General features: G+C 33.1%; 1 protein-coding gene across 1 annotated transcript; it reads left to right on the top strand.

The window, feature by feature from the left end:
* Positions 1-1854: 1854 nt before the first annotated feature.
* LOC108475994 (myosin-1) lies at positions 1855-14796 on the top strand. Its single transcript, XM_053025454.1, is given in 23 exon segments — positions 1855-2231; positions 2973-3285; positions 3391-3492; positions 3575-3718; positions 3809-3959; positions 4063-4090; positions 4746-4911; positions 5042-5105; positions 5302-5421; positions 5773-5876; positions 5980-6118; positions 6792-6910; positions 7754-7906; positions 8010-8099; positions 8938-9015; positions 9694-9852; positions 10028-10234; positions 11228-11433; positions 11570-11705; positions 12612-12741; positions 12839-12985; positions 13398-13465; positions 13894-14796. Coding segments are annotated over 22 exon segments (3459 nt in total). The 5' UTR covers positions 1855-2231; positions 2973-3000; the 3' UTR covers positions 14557-14796.
* Positions 14797-15208: the final 412 nt, after the last annotated feature.

The raw sequence follows: 15208 nt of genomic DNA, 5'->3' as shown, positions 1-15208 counted from the left end.
TACGAATACCAGTAACTTACAGGAAAAATAGGAAAAAAAGCAAGGGAAGACATCGTCCGATCCAAGGTGAGTAATCGTAGGTCCGACGCATCTGATTCCAATCTTTGCAGTTTAGACAATAAGAAAGCTGACAGTATCAGTGCATTATGTCTTACGTAGGGAATAATTGCCGGCTTTCTGGACAAGGTCAAGGGTCTTAGCGTGCCGTAATCACCTGCACTAACGTCCCACGTAAGCACCACCTCAAACCGTCCGTTTACAATCTGACGGATGTAGTCGTACCACCGCCAGTTCCTTTGACTACATGATCCGTTCTTCGCGCATTTCTCGGTTCCAACTTCCAACCAAATTGTCACAAACATGTATTTGACCAAATTGCCCTTTCACTTAATCATAAATCATTTATCTTTTTTCGTAGTATAAATCTTCAAGGATGCCATATGTAATTTTTAATTTTTTAGAATTTAAAAATACAAATATAATATAATTATAAATACATATTTAGAAAATTATAAAAAGTACACATGTGATTTTGTTTATATAATGTAATTTTTAATTTTTATGAATGAAAATTTTAATTATTAAATTTAATAGTATCTTAATAAAGTATAAGAATGTATATGTGTATATAATATAAGCCCCATGATGCATAATATAGATCACGAGATTGAAAAAAAATGATGATGTTTGTTAATAATGGTAGTCCACAATTCACATGTTATCGTTCAAGTACATGGTAATTTAAAAGCTAAATAAAATCTATATAATTTTATTCTTTTCAATTTATAATAATAATGTTAAAATTTTATCATGTTGACGTTCATTTTAAGCAAAGCAATTTTCATTTGTAAGGTATATATAATTATAAGTTAAAATGTACTTATTATTTCTCTATCTATATATAAAGAAGGATTAAATAAAATTGTGATTTCACGTCATTCTTATCTCTTCTCTTTTAATAGTAGAATGACAAATTAAAAGGCTAAGAATGACGTTAAATCACGAGTTTCATACAATCTTTTTCTTATATATATTAATACATACTTGAGTTATTGTACTTTTATATTAAATAAGTAAGTAACACGAGTCTTATTTATTATTTATTTTTAACTATTAAATAAGGGCATAAGATAATATCTTAACTTTATTTTGTGGATTTAAAACATTCTTATATAAAATAATATATTTTATATATATAAAGTAAAAGTAATGAAATATGAAGTCCAGACCGATAATCCTGATGTGGTCCAGGCGTTGTTTGATATTCGATTGGAGAATTTAAATATTATTGTACTTATAAGGGTTCAATGAATTATGAGATCTGAAAGATAGTGATGAATTAGTCACGTGTCTAGAGAACACAACATAATTAAGGATGAGTTGGCCAAATTGAGTTTAACGTAAAAGTCAAGCTTACAGGTTTTTGACGTGGCTCCCAACAAAATCTTATAAGTCTTATAACAATACATAGTGATTAAATGCTTTTGAATAATTGAATTGATGTAATCTATTTTTTTAAATATATTTATTAGAAAAATATCTCCCTTTTCTAGTGGAAAATTTTAAATTTTATAAGTGAAATTAATAGATAAACACATATTTTATATTTAAATTTTAAATTTAAGTTAAAAAATTCCTCAGACTCGGTCATAAGAACAATTGATAGGCCCGGTTGCTAATATTATAAAAATCAAGTGGCAGAATTGACTTTCTAACTGAAAAATCGTAAAACGTTTAAATCTACTTTTAAATACGGCCGGCAAGACAATATCCGGTAATTAAAATTTAAAAACCTAACAAATAAAAGTAAATTAAAAATATGAAAATTCCATTATTTTATTATTTTTTAAAGAAAAAGGATTTTCATTTCTGTGTTAGCAGGAAAAAAAAAAAAAGGAGAGGCAAGCAAAAAAGCTGCATCCTTCTCCTCACGCCTCTGAATTTTGTATTTTATTTATTTATTTTTTCTCTGCGCTTTCTCAGCAACCAAACACATCCTTACACAATCATTTTACTCTTTTGAATGAGTATACACACTTGGCTTCTTTGAAGGTTTTAACTTAAAGAAGAGAAAATTTGGCTTTTTCCAGCATTTTCATCTACTGCTTCTGCACTAGTCTTAATTATTTGGACTCTCGAGCTGTTCTACGGTCTTGAGATCGATCCAAGCTTTCAATTACTCACTTGGATTTTGAAGGAGTTCCTTTTTTCTAAAAAAATATTTTATTCAGGCAAGTATAGAAAGTTTTGGTATATCTGCTTCTTTTTCTTTCTTCCTTTTTCTGGTTTGCTATTTTTTTCTTGCTTGGATCGGTTCAGATTTGCAAGATTTTGTGGTTCTTAGGCTTGATACTTGTTTGTGTTCTGAGAAAATAGAGAAATATGGAAAGAAAAGTATCTAATTCTAGCAATTCTTTAGAACTGCTCATTTAAAAAAAAAATAATTTAGATTATTTAAATTTTTATTGTATTTCTAAGCAACCAAGTGGAAAGCTCCCTTTATAAACAGGATAGTGGAAGTTAAACGAAGCTTGAAGATTTCAAGGAACTTTTAAGTTAATATCAAATCGGTTTAAATTTGCTGAAGGCTTGTATGAAGTTGTGATGTTTTCAACTTGTTTAATGTATCGTATGTTCTAGTTGTGCTAGTTTAGGCTTTAATCATCTTTCTTCTTTGAACTTGTTAATGTTGACGGAGGATTGAAGCGCATTTGGGTCTGTATCTTAAACAATGTTGCCGTTAGCATTGCCTGGATAAGTCTTCAAGTTGAGTTATATTAAAGCTACATAGAAACTTTGGTGAAAACTGAAAGAAGTTTACAATTTTTTTATCTAAACTTTTACTTGACACATCCTGTTAAAGCTCAAACCTCAATCTTCAGGGTTCCGAAACACTTAGGAGTAAAATGTCTCAGAAAACTGGGGTTCATCCTTCCGCCAGGTTTTCTAATTCTTGCCTGTTGATTATATAGGTTCTTAGGTTCTCCAAATTCTGATCCCATGGGATATGCTGATGTAAATTCGGGAAACAATGCTGTAAACAGCTTGAGTGCCCCTCTTAATGGTGGTACAGGGGGCAAGGTTGTTGAAACAGTTGAAAATGGTGTACCTGATACTGGTCACATGAATGAGGATTCACCGTATAGTGGGAATGCTATGTTGGTTGAGGACAGGCCTTCTGTGGCCGATGAGGACCTGGATTCTGCAGCAGCACCATTGCCTTCAGTATCAATGTCTAACATTGAACGCAGGTGGAGTGACATAACTTCATATGCTCCAAAAAAGGTAACCTCTTGCTTCTGATTTGATATTATGTTAGCACTTCTGGTGTCAACAGGAACTACCCTTTGCTATTCCAACTACTGAATTGATTAATCTTTGCTATTCCAGAAGGTTCAGTCTTGGTTTCAACTTCCAAACGGAAAGTGGGAGCTGGGGAAAATAATATCAAGTTCAGGAACTGAGTCTGTTATTTCATTTCCTGAAGGAAAAGTAAGCGGTTGTAAGAAAGAAAGAAGTATGACTTCTTACACTATGTAGATTCTAAATTCATTTATTTGCATCTCAATTATAGGTTTTAAAGGTGAATTCTGATAGTCTGATACCTGCAAATCCTGATATCCTCGATGGCGTGGATGATCTCATGCAACTTAGTTATTTAAATGAGCCGTCAGTCTTGTATAATCTCCAATATAGATACAATCAAGATATGATATATGTAAGAGCTTGTACTTGTTTTCTATTAGTTTTGAGCCTACACTCAAGTTAAGTATTTTACTAATGCTGTTATAATCTATATTGAATTTAGACAAAAGCAGGACCGGTTTTAGTTGCTGTCAATCCTTTCAAAGAAGTTCCTTTATATGGAAATGACTACATTCAAGCATACAAGAATAAATCCATTGAGAGCCCCCATGTATATGCGATTGCTGACACCGCCATCCGGGAAATGTCACGAGGTACTTTCAGTTTCTTAAAGTTGTTTGACTGGTTTCATTTTTATTAACTTTTTTCTTATTATGAGTTAAATGGTTTTAATATGGTTCTTGCTTCTTTTTGTAGATGAAGTTAATCAATCTATCATTATAAGGTTGGTATTCTATTTCCTCTTTCCTTCTCTGACAATATTTTTTTATATGGATTGCACCACTTTTATTAGCTGCATCCTATAGTGACGTCTTATTATTTGTTATATTGAGAATGAAAAACTGGAACACAATTTGAAGATGATTCTTGAATGAAAATATCATAGTTTGTCTATAGAAACAACTGGTTTCTCTTTTGGCTATAAGGATGCTTTGTATGTAGCTCTGCTTTCTATTGTGATGAGGATGACCAAATACTAAGTTCATGGCTTCTCAGATGCCGGGCCCATGGACGTGCATGTCAACTTTCTTTACTTAAATACTTTTATCGAGTCAGGATGGACAATATTAAGATGTAAAAGGGGAGTATACTTATTGAAGGATTACCCCTAACTTCACTGCCTATTTAAGTAGGTGCTCTGGGTTTTGACTTTCTCTATGTTTAGGATATCTAAGATTGTGCCTGAATTGGTAGCTATGCTACTTTATTCAGTTTGATCAATACATGATGTGGAATGCAAAGCCTTAAATATCATTGAAGTATTCTTCATTTTCAATTATTTTTATATTAAAATATCTGATTTAATCCATTGAATTTATTTTTTGTTTTCATTTAATGTGTCTATGCACTAATGTTTGTGTTGCTATTTGCTTGTGAAGTGGTGAGAGTGGAGCAGGAAAAACTGAGACAGCAAAGATAGCAATGCAATATTTAGCTGCTCTTGGTGGTGGGAGTGGAATAGAGTATGAGATATTGAAGACCAATCCTATCTTAGAAGCATTTGGTAATGCAAAGACATTAAGGAATGACAACTCAAGCAGATTTGTAAGTTCCCTGTTCTTTCATATCTCTCATGCTTTTTCTTTGATTTTCATTTTACTAATGTGCATAGAATGTTAGTGAAATTTAATGAGATGGCCTTTAAGTAAGAATAATTTGGGTGTTTATTTCTCAGGGAAAGTTGATTGAAATCCACTTTAGTGAAACTGGAAAAATATCTGGGGCAAAGATTCAAACTTGTAAGCTCATTTTTACTACTGAGGTTCTGAGATGAAATTCTTTTATTAGAGCATATTATATATTTCCTTCATGAAATCTGTAACTAACATTAAGTTTGAATTTGTTTCCTCCTTCAAATGGGCAGTTTTACTTGAGAAGGTAATTTTTATTAGGCCTCCATGTTCTTACATGTCATTTTATCTATTATTTTTCTAGGTATAAGTTGCTAACTTAATGTATTATGTGAACAGTCTAGAGTGGTCCAATGTGCAGAGGGAGAAAGGTCTTACCATATATTTTATCAGCTTTGTGCTGGTGCTCCTTCTGCTCTCAAAGGTAGTGATTGCTTCTATCTTTATCTTTCTGTGGTCTAATATACTTCCTGTTTGCAACATCTATATGGATACAATTTTTTTTTCGGCCATGGTTCATTCATCTTTGAGCTTGTGTTAGAGCATGCTTTTCAATATTCAGTATGAAATTAGAGTTTTCCACTATGAGGGCATGGAGATGTATAGTCATGGTTTCGACTCTCCTAAATGTGATAGTAGAAAAGTATTCTTGAGATAACTAGCATATTTGTCTTCCCTTGCAGGCTGTTAGTTTTCTGAAATAATCTTCTTATTATATCATTTTGCCATATTAAATTATGTTCTCTGCCTTTGTTCATTCACTTTTTATCTACAGAGAAGCTAAATTTGAAGAATGTGGGCGAATATAATTATTTGAAGCAGGGTAATTGCTATTCTATTTCCGGAGTTGATGATTCTGAACAATTTCGCATTGTTAAGGTGCTTGTTTGTCATTCTTCCATCCATTTATTATTTGTCATGATTCCATACTTTAAAACTAAGAAAGTAATTACGATTAACTGTTTTATATGCCTAATTTTAGGAAGCTTTGGATGTTGTCCATGTTAGCAAAGAAGACCAAGAGAGTGTTTTTGCAATGCTTGCTGCAGTATTGTGGCTGGGAAATGTCTCATTCACCATCCTTGATAATGAAAACCATGTTGAAGCTGTGGCAGATGAAAGTAAGAAAATTTCCAAAAAACCACTATGAGAAGACTTACTATATGGACTGCCCTTATGTTTTTTAGTTATATTATTGTGTTATTGTATCTTTTGAATCGTAATGGATGCTACAAATTTCCATATAGCCTTTCCCCTATCCTTACTCCCTCTCTGTGCAAATTCACCTTCGTACTAGTATCCTTTACTAGGAAATGGAAAAATGAAATGGAGACATTGGAGAAATCCAAATTAAAGACAATTAAGTGGTGTTTTTCTCCATGCATAAAATTTGAGCTTGCTGTGGTCTTATCTATAAGTTCTGTATCTTTACTAATTGCCAGCTAATATTAGGTTAGATGCTAAGAAAATGGTATTAGAGTCTTACGTGATTTTGACCTGTTTTTCGTTTTAGTGATTTTACTGGCAGATTTTATTGTTTTATTTTTTGTGGCAATACTTTGCTCTATGGTCAAGATATGATGTCCTGTATACTAGATTTTCCATTGTATTAGGTTGTTGCGTTTGCTTCTTGTCTCTTCTTTCTGTTTAGTGCTGCTGATGTGCTGTCTTGCATTTCATTCTTTAGTATGAGGTCACTGTTTTGAAAAAAATGCTCTTCTTCATTCTTTTATTCACGTTGCTTTTGCTTGAGCTTCATCTGATATCTCTAAAGACTATAATATTACATTTCAGGTCTAATCAATGTTGCCAAGTTGATTGGCTGTGACATTGCGGACCTTAATTTGGCTTTATCAACTCGCAAAATGAGAGTCGGTAATGATAATATTGTCCAAAAGCTAACGCTATCACAGGTAAGAATCCTTCTCTAGAAATACTATTTTGTGTCTAGCAGGTCATAATGAATTGCTAGCATTCTTTGCAGTTTATGGTAGAGAATTTCTCAATGCTTATTGTTTCGATAGAATTCCTATGACATGCCTCTTTTTCCCTCATGCCTTTCCTGCGTCACTTTAAGCCTTAATCAATTTGTTTGAGCTGGCTGGAAGAAGGCTTGAGGTGCTTTGATCCAATATTGTTTTCATTCTATGCTACCTTATGTCAATACCTCTCCTCTTCATCTGAGCAGAATCTCTGAATTTATGTGATGGTCATGGAGATTATCAAATTAATATGGATTTCACTGCTGTCCCGTGTTTTGAAGAATTAAATATGACTGAATTTGATGATATAACATCTTTGGGTTCACTTTATTGCTTTCTATTCTTATGTAAATTAGTATGAAATTTATAAGCCCAAGATTTTACTCACTTCCTTCCCTTTCTAAAGGATTAGTTAATGATCTTATTATTATGTTTACCTGTGTGTTTCATACGTTTCACTTCAGCTTTACTAAATTTCTAAACTGTTTGGTGTAAAAGTTAAATACATTCAGGATTATGACCTTCTTTGTTAGGTTCAGGACCTAAGTTGACTCTTCGGCTTCACAAAATTTCTAAACTGCTTGCTTCTATTTCTTATTTGGTGCCAAAAGTTGAGATTGTTTGGGATTCTGACCTCTTCTGTTTGTTTATGGACATCTGTTTGACTGATGATTGTCCTAGAGTCTAACATGTTACAGTTGGAAGCAATTTGATTGATATTCTCATTTTCAGACTTGCTGGAATTCACGATTAACATCCTCTTTCACTTTTCAGGCGATTGTCACAAGAGATGCTTTGGCAAAATCAATTTATGCTTGTTTGTTTGAGTGGCTGGTAGATCAAATTAACAAATCACTTGCTGTTGGCAAGAGGCGAACTGGCAGATCTATCAGCATTCTTGATATTTATGGCTTTGAATCATTTGATGTATGTTTGAATAATGCTTTGGCTCTCTATCTCTATGTGGTTCCATATCTTTCCAAATTGATATTATCATTTATTATTCATTCAACAAGGTTTGTTTCTGCAGAGGAATAGTTTTGAGCAGTTCTGCATTAATTATGCTAATGAGAGATTACAGCAGCATTTTAATCGTCATTTATTCAAGTTGGAGCAGGAGGTACTGTATTTTTCTGTATCATATGATCGGGTTAAGAGTAAATTTTATCGAACAGAATTATCATGGCATTTATAGAACCTGACTGAAAATAAATTTCAACATTTGAGTCAGTACATTTTGCATCGGTTAAGTAATGTGCAAAAGCAGCTTCAAAGTATTTTGAATTACTATGAACTAATAACATATATTACAGTTTTCCAATTCTGAAAAAGCAAGAATGAAAGCTAAAACCTCTGTCATTGACAATCTATTATTGCCCCCCCCTCCCCACAAAAAAAAAGAAAAAACAGAAAAAGAAAAAGAGACAAATATTGCATTTTTTTTTCATGTTAGTTCTTCAGGTCTAACCCCATGTTAGGCTGTCCATGTGTAGACCCTTGTTCAGCTACATGTGAGGGGAGTGTTAACTGTTAAGTGATGTTACCCTACATCTATTAAGTCTTGGATATCTTGTGGTCTTATATTCTAGTTGAACCCACGATGACCAATTGTTTTGGGGTTGGATGCTTGAAGTAGTAATGGATCGTTGAATCTTCCTCCTATTGCCAATTGATTATAGGCTGGATGCTTAACCATAGTGATGAATCATTGAATCTTTAGTGATCATGGTTGAAGTTATGCACTTGAAGTGAGTGCATGCATATACTTTCTTCATCATGGCCTAATGAAAGAATGCTCAAGAAAAGTTTTAACTCTTGAATTAATCATTTTATAAAAGAAAAATGTGTATTGCTTTGATTTTGCTCTGGTCAGTTAGTGTTGTCTAAAAATTCATGTGACTTTGTCTAGACAACCTGTGATTTTTTCAATGATTCCTAAACCCTTTTTTTACTTTTAGGAATATATCCAAGATGGCATCGATTGGGCAAAAGTTGATTTTGATGATAACCAAGATTGTCTTAATCTTTTTGAAAAGGTAAGGAGTTCAGTTTTAATGTTTCTGCTTCATGGTATGTTGTCCTTCTATGTGGTCAGTGTGGGAAATGATGAAGTACTTTTGTGCAACGTAGTTACTGGAAGGATCTGTAAGAGTTATCCTGCTTTGATGTTAGTCTGATCCTTCTGTAAACCCTAAACCTCCTAACATTTTAAGTTAATTATGTAAAAAAGGAAATTTGTTCTCTTACTATTTTTAAAATGAAAAAGTAGTTGTTATGGTCTATTTTCGGATATATTGTCATTTGGTTCAACAAAAGTTGCTTTTCTATGTTATGCATGATATGGTAAGATATTCTCTCTCTGATACCATCACAAATTATTCATATTGTATTGGGTTTGGAGAAGCTTCTATTCACTTTTTCTTGGACAGGTTAATTTTGTTTAGCATTTATGTGGCACTAAATCAAAGAATGTACATGTATATCTTTTGTATGTTGTGTTCCTACTATGCTAATTATGTATATCAAATTCCTTTTTTTTTTTTTTCAATTTATTTTTCCCCTTCTTTTTGATGGAGTTGAAGGTAGAAATTGCAAGAATGACAACAATAATTTAACTGAAATTTTGATACTTTATTCTATTACTGGTATTCTTCTTTATGGCTTCAATGTAGAAATGCACTTCTTCAAATCTCATTGTTTTAAGTTTTATGCAGAAACCATTGGGATTATTGTCTCTGTTAGATGAGGAGTCCACTTTTCCAAATGGGACTGACTCCTCATTTGCCAACAAGCTCAAGCAGCATCTGAAATCTAATCCTTGTTTCCGAGGAGAGCGAGAAAAAGCTTTCACTGTCTCTCATTTTGCGGGAGAGGTATTTACCTTTCTAATTCATTGGCTGTTAATTGCAGTATTCTTTTCCTGAGTTTCAAAGGTGCTTTCATGCACATCTGAATTTTTCATTGTTCAAGTGTTGGTGGTGGAAGTCACTTTCAGTTTTTATTTATTCTGCTACCTGACAATTTGACAGTTCTTTGTCGCAAATTCAGGTTACTTATGACACAAGTGGGTTTTTAGAGAAAAACAGAGACTTACTGCACCTGGATTCAATTCAACTACTGTCCTCTTGCTTATGCCACCTTCCTCGGATATTTGCGTCAAATATGCTTAACCAATCTGAAAAGCCTGTGGTTGGTCCTTTACATAAATCTGGTGGTGCAGATTCTCAAAAGCTAAGTGTTGCAACGAAATTTAAGGTGAAGTTCTTTCCAAATTTCTAGTTTTCTGTAGCTTTAGTATGAACAACTTAATCGTAATGAGTACGAATAGTTGAAAGAAGCTTCTGTGGAACTACATGCACAAGTATGCACGTGCTAATAACTTGTATTTTCTCATTCTTTCTATTTCATAGAGGGCATCAGATAGTTCTGATTTCATTGTTGTGTGCATATCAATCCAGGATTTGAAGTTCATCCATGTTTTCTTAGTTTAAATTGGCCATTGTTTAACTTTCGCTTGAAGTTTCTTTTGTTCTTCTTTTAGTTCTCATGTCAACTTTATATGTTGCATGAAAGAAAGTCTTGATCAATTCAGGGTGGGTGGTCTGTCATCTTCTATGTGATCTTTGCATCTGGTTGATCTGGTTCTGTTTTAAATCTCCTGATACATTTTACCATACTGCATTTACAACCTTTTTGACTGAATGATGATTGTTTCTCTCAATTCTAATTTTTCTGAGTCAGGGAAAGACTAGTTTCATTGCTTTTTGGCATATGTTCTTTTGATTTTTCTAATGATGATTGTTTAATTATTAGTATGAGGTCTATTTTTTTTTTCATTGGAGGTAAGCCATGGATAATTTTAAAATTTGTGTCTTTTTTAAGCCTGTAGTTTGATTAGATATTTTCCCTTTATGTTCTTAAGACTAACAGCGGTGGAAGTTGCCATACTATGGTTCAGATTACTGTCTCTAATGTAGTGTTCCTATGACATTATTTTCTGTGAACTTATTGTTGTCTCAGATGAAATACTGATTCAAACATTTTACTTGTTTTGTGTATAAAGGTAATTTGACCTCTGTGTGAATGCAGGATATGGTTGCCTGAGCCGAGTGTGAAAGAAACTTGATATTTTCCTTGGGATAAAACTCATATAGTTTGTAATGTTTATTGATGATTGAATAGAAGTGATTTTTGAAGATTGTCATTAATTTGTCTTCTGTTCCTTTTTTGGTACTTTCTATAATACAGGGTCAACTTTTCCAACTAATGCAACGGCTAGAGAGTACTACTCCACACTTTATACGTTGTATAAAGCCCAACAACTTGCAGTCTCCTGGATCATACGAGCAAGGACTTGTTTTGCAGCAACTGAGATGTTGTGGAGTCCTAGAAGTTGTTCGCATATCACGGTCTGGCTTTCCCACAAGAATGTCTCACCAGAAGTTTGCCAGAAGGTAAAGAGTAGGAAACAATTTTCTCTGTCAAAAGGAAAACCATTTTCCTTCTCTTTCCGATTTTTACATGGTTTTGACAGTGTGTGCATAATCATTAAGCACGGGTGTTTTTGGTTTGTTTTGCACCTTTTCTCAGGTATGGTTTTCTTCTACTGGAGAATGTTGCCTCGCAAGATCCACTCAGTGTTTCAGTTGCAATTCTTCATCAGTTCAACATTTTGCCTGAGATGTACCAAGTTGGCTATACAAAATTGTTTTTCCGTACTGGTCAGGTATAATAAAAGAATTATGATTGGTTCATCATGTGTCATTTATGCTCTTTATTGTTTTATAACACCACCTCCCTCTTTTTCTTGACGGTGCTCACTTTTAGGAATGGGGGGAGGGGATTGATGTTGGTTGGATGTTAGTTGAAGTTTGGTGATGTTTAACTTCCTTTTTTATTGAATAATGATGATCCAATTAAATAGAAAGCATATGGATAAACAGTTTTAGGGTCTTGTGCTCTTGACAACATTGATCTTTGCCTAAAATTGTTGAAAGCCTGTACCATCTTTTACCATGACCTGATATATGGTTTTTCACGAACCACTTGAAATGTTATTGTTTTCATTTTTCATCATACTAAAATCTGATGTTTAGATAAGAATTATAATGTGCTTATACGTAAAATTTTCCCTATGAACTGAGTTCTTGAAGCATTTTCTTGTAAAAAAATTTCACAAACCTCTTTTTGGCATTTTAACTATAATAGTATGTAACAGATATTCATATGTTTATATATAATATGCATCACAATAATTTGTACTTTTTGCTTGATATAAATACTTCCATTTCATTATGCTGATATCATAGTTTGACTCTAAACAAACTCAATACCCAACCTCTCATCCTTGCAACTCTCTGCCTTGAATGATTTGAAAGCCATGTGAATTTTGAAACAATTGCTACCAATACGAGTAATTGACAATGGGAATGTGTAAGAACATCTGTCTACTTCATAACCTTGACTTAAATTGCTAATAACAAGGACACTCTCAGCAATTGAGGTTCTTGAGATTTTATAGATCGTATGATGCTATTACTGTCTCTCTTGATAATAAAAAGCTCAAAAAACCTCACAACATGCATCTTTTCTTGATCTCCATAAATTGATAGAATATTAATAATCAATGCAGATTGGGGCTCTTGAGGATACAAGAAATCGCACTCTTCATGGCATTTTACGTGTTCAAAGCTGCTTCAGAGGACATCAAGCTCGCCACTGCTTTAAGGAGCTTCAAAGGGGAATTGCTACCCTTCAGTCATGTATTGCTATATTCTTTTTCTTTTTATTGTTTTGAAGCTATATTTTTGCAAAATGAGAAACTGTTAAGACCTGATTTTTCTATATCTCTTACTACAGTTGTCAGAGGAGAGAAAACCAGGAAAGAATATGCCGTCTTACTGCAGAGACATAGAGCTGCTATTACTATACAAAAACAGATTAAAGGCAGGAATGGCAGGAAAACATTCAAGGAAATTAGTGATGCATCTGTTGTGATACAATCAGGTTAGTATTCAGGTTTTTTCCCTTGAAACTGGAGTTCAGAAAACAGAACATGGGTTGATCTTCCAGTTGCCTTGGTCAGGACAATATTGAGGGTAGAGATGTTTATGTATTTCAACCACCAGTTCGTTTAGGTTAAAGATATTGAAATACGTTGTAATTAGCTAAGAACAGTACATCAAAGGGCATTTCTAATATAACTCTGGAGTTTAAGAAGTATGGTAGGAAAACATTTAAAAATGTATCAAGTCGAATGCCCTCCTTGAGTGGATTTAAAAATTTGGTTTTGGCTGGTTTAAGTATGACAAATCTGGTTTACGTTGGACATTTTCTTCTGGATATCTATAATGATTCAAAATCATGTCGTGGAAAACTGTACTTATAATTTTACTATTATTTGTGCTCTATGCTGCAGTTATTCGTGGTTGGTTGGTCAGAAGATGCTCTGGAAATACAGGATTACTCAAATACGGGGCCTCTAAGGTACAATGACCATCTTGTGTTTTAACTCATAAATTTTGCTTATGGTTTGACGTTTCATGTAATTCTTTATTAATATTTATCAACTAGCATTCCCTTATTAATATATTCAAAGTGATGTTAAATGATCATTTTTATTTTGTAAAATGCTGCTTCTATTATTAGTTCATTACAGATTTGTTAGCCAGTTGCCCTGCTTGAAAAATATAGGTCCAATCTTGCAAAACCAAAAGAACCATTAAAAAAATATTCTTCCAAACAGTTTGCATATCAAATCTTTCACTCCTATGATCCCCATTTTTGTTTCTGAATTTCTTTTACTTTTATGCAGACTCAGTTTTTAGTTTTCTCTGTTATTCCTATTGCTTAGATATGTATCAAGTTATAATGTTTGTATTTGAGACACTAAATGATTATAAAATTTGATACAGGGGAATGAATCAGATGAGGTGATGGTCAAGGGCTCATTTCTTGCTGAACTACAGCGCCGAGTTCTTAGAGCTGAGGCTGCTCTGAGGGAGAAAGAAGAGGAAAATGACATCCTCCATCAACGGCTCCAACAATACGAAAGCCGCTGGTCTGAATATGAGCTAAAAATGAAGTCCATGGAAGAAGTGTGGCAGAAACAAATGAGGTCTCTACAATCCAGTCTTTCTATCGCAAAGAAGAGCCTAGCAGTTGATGACTCGGAGAGAAATTCCGATGCATCTGTTAATAATGCAAGCGATGACAGAGAGTATAGCTGGGACACAGGAACTAATCACAATGGCCCTGAGAGCAACGGGTTGAGACCAACGAGTGCAGGTTTGAGTGTTATAAGCCGGTTGGCAGAGGAATTTGAGCAGCGGAGTCAAGTTTTTGGTGATGATGCCAAGTTCTTGGTGGAAGTAAAATCAGGTCAGGTTGAAGCAAACCTGAACCCTGATCGCGAACTTAGAAGGTTAAAGCAGATGTTCGAAACTTGGAAGAAGGATTACTCTGTGAGATTGCGAGAAACAAAAGTCGTATTGAATAAACTCGGAAACGAAGAAGGTGCACTTGACAGGGTGAAAAAGAAGTGGTGGGGCAGGAGGAACAGCACAAGGTACACTTAAAAACTATATATATTCACATCTACTACTATTATTCTTTCTAGTTGATCAATAGTTGCTTCCGGTGTTTTGCTATTAGCTGCATATTCTATACGTTGGCAGGAATTAATTCATATAGAAATTGAGAGTATTTTTACAAGCGATTTGGTTACTAAAGAGGCCATCCATTTAAGTGCATACATAAAATTTAAGTATGTATATTATTATTTTTCATCGAAAAGTTGTAATCTTTATGCCTACAAAGTTTGATCTTTATTTGTTGCTGAAAGCGAATGATGAATTTATTTTTCAAATATAAATTAAAAAATAATGATATATAAAACAATTGAGTCATTTTATCAAGTTAAAAAGAAAAGACTGTATAGTTTTTATTTTTATCTTTTATTGTTAATGAGAAGTGTCCGTAAATTGTTTTAAAAGCAGCAGATATATATATTTTGAAAAATAAATATATTTTTAATAAAAATAAATTTTAAAATTATACATTAATTTTGATTTAATGTCTACTTGTATATATGAATTTTAATTTGTTGTAATTATATAGGTGAAATTTTAATTGTGGTTCAAATATATTTGAATTTGAATTTTGATTTAATTATATATATTTAAATAAATACATTAGTTTATTTTTATATTGAATAAATATAATTATTAA

The sequence above is a fragment of the Gossypium arboreum genome, chromosome 3, assembly GCF_025698485.1.
Source record: "Gossypium arboreum isolate Shixiya-1 chromosome 3, ASM2569848v2, whole genome shotgun sequence".
Taxonomy (NCBI): Eukaryota; Viridiplantae; Streptophyta; class Magnoliopsida; order Malvales; family Malvaceae; genus Gossypium; species Gossypium arboreum.
Note: the sequence above shows the minus strand (reverse complement) of the source record. Positions and strands in the feature narration are given on the sequence as shown.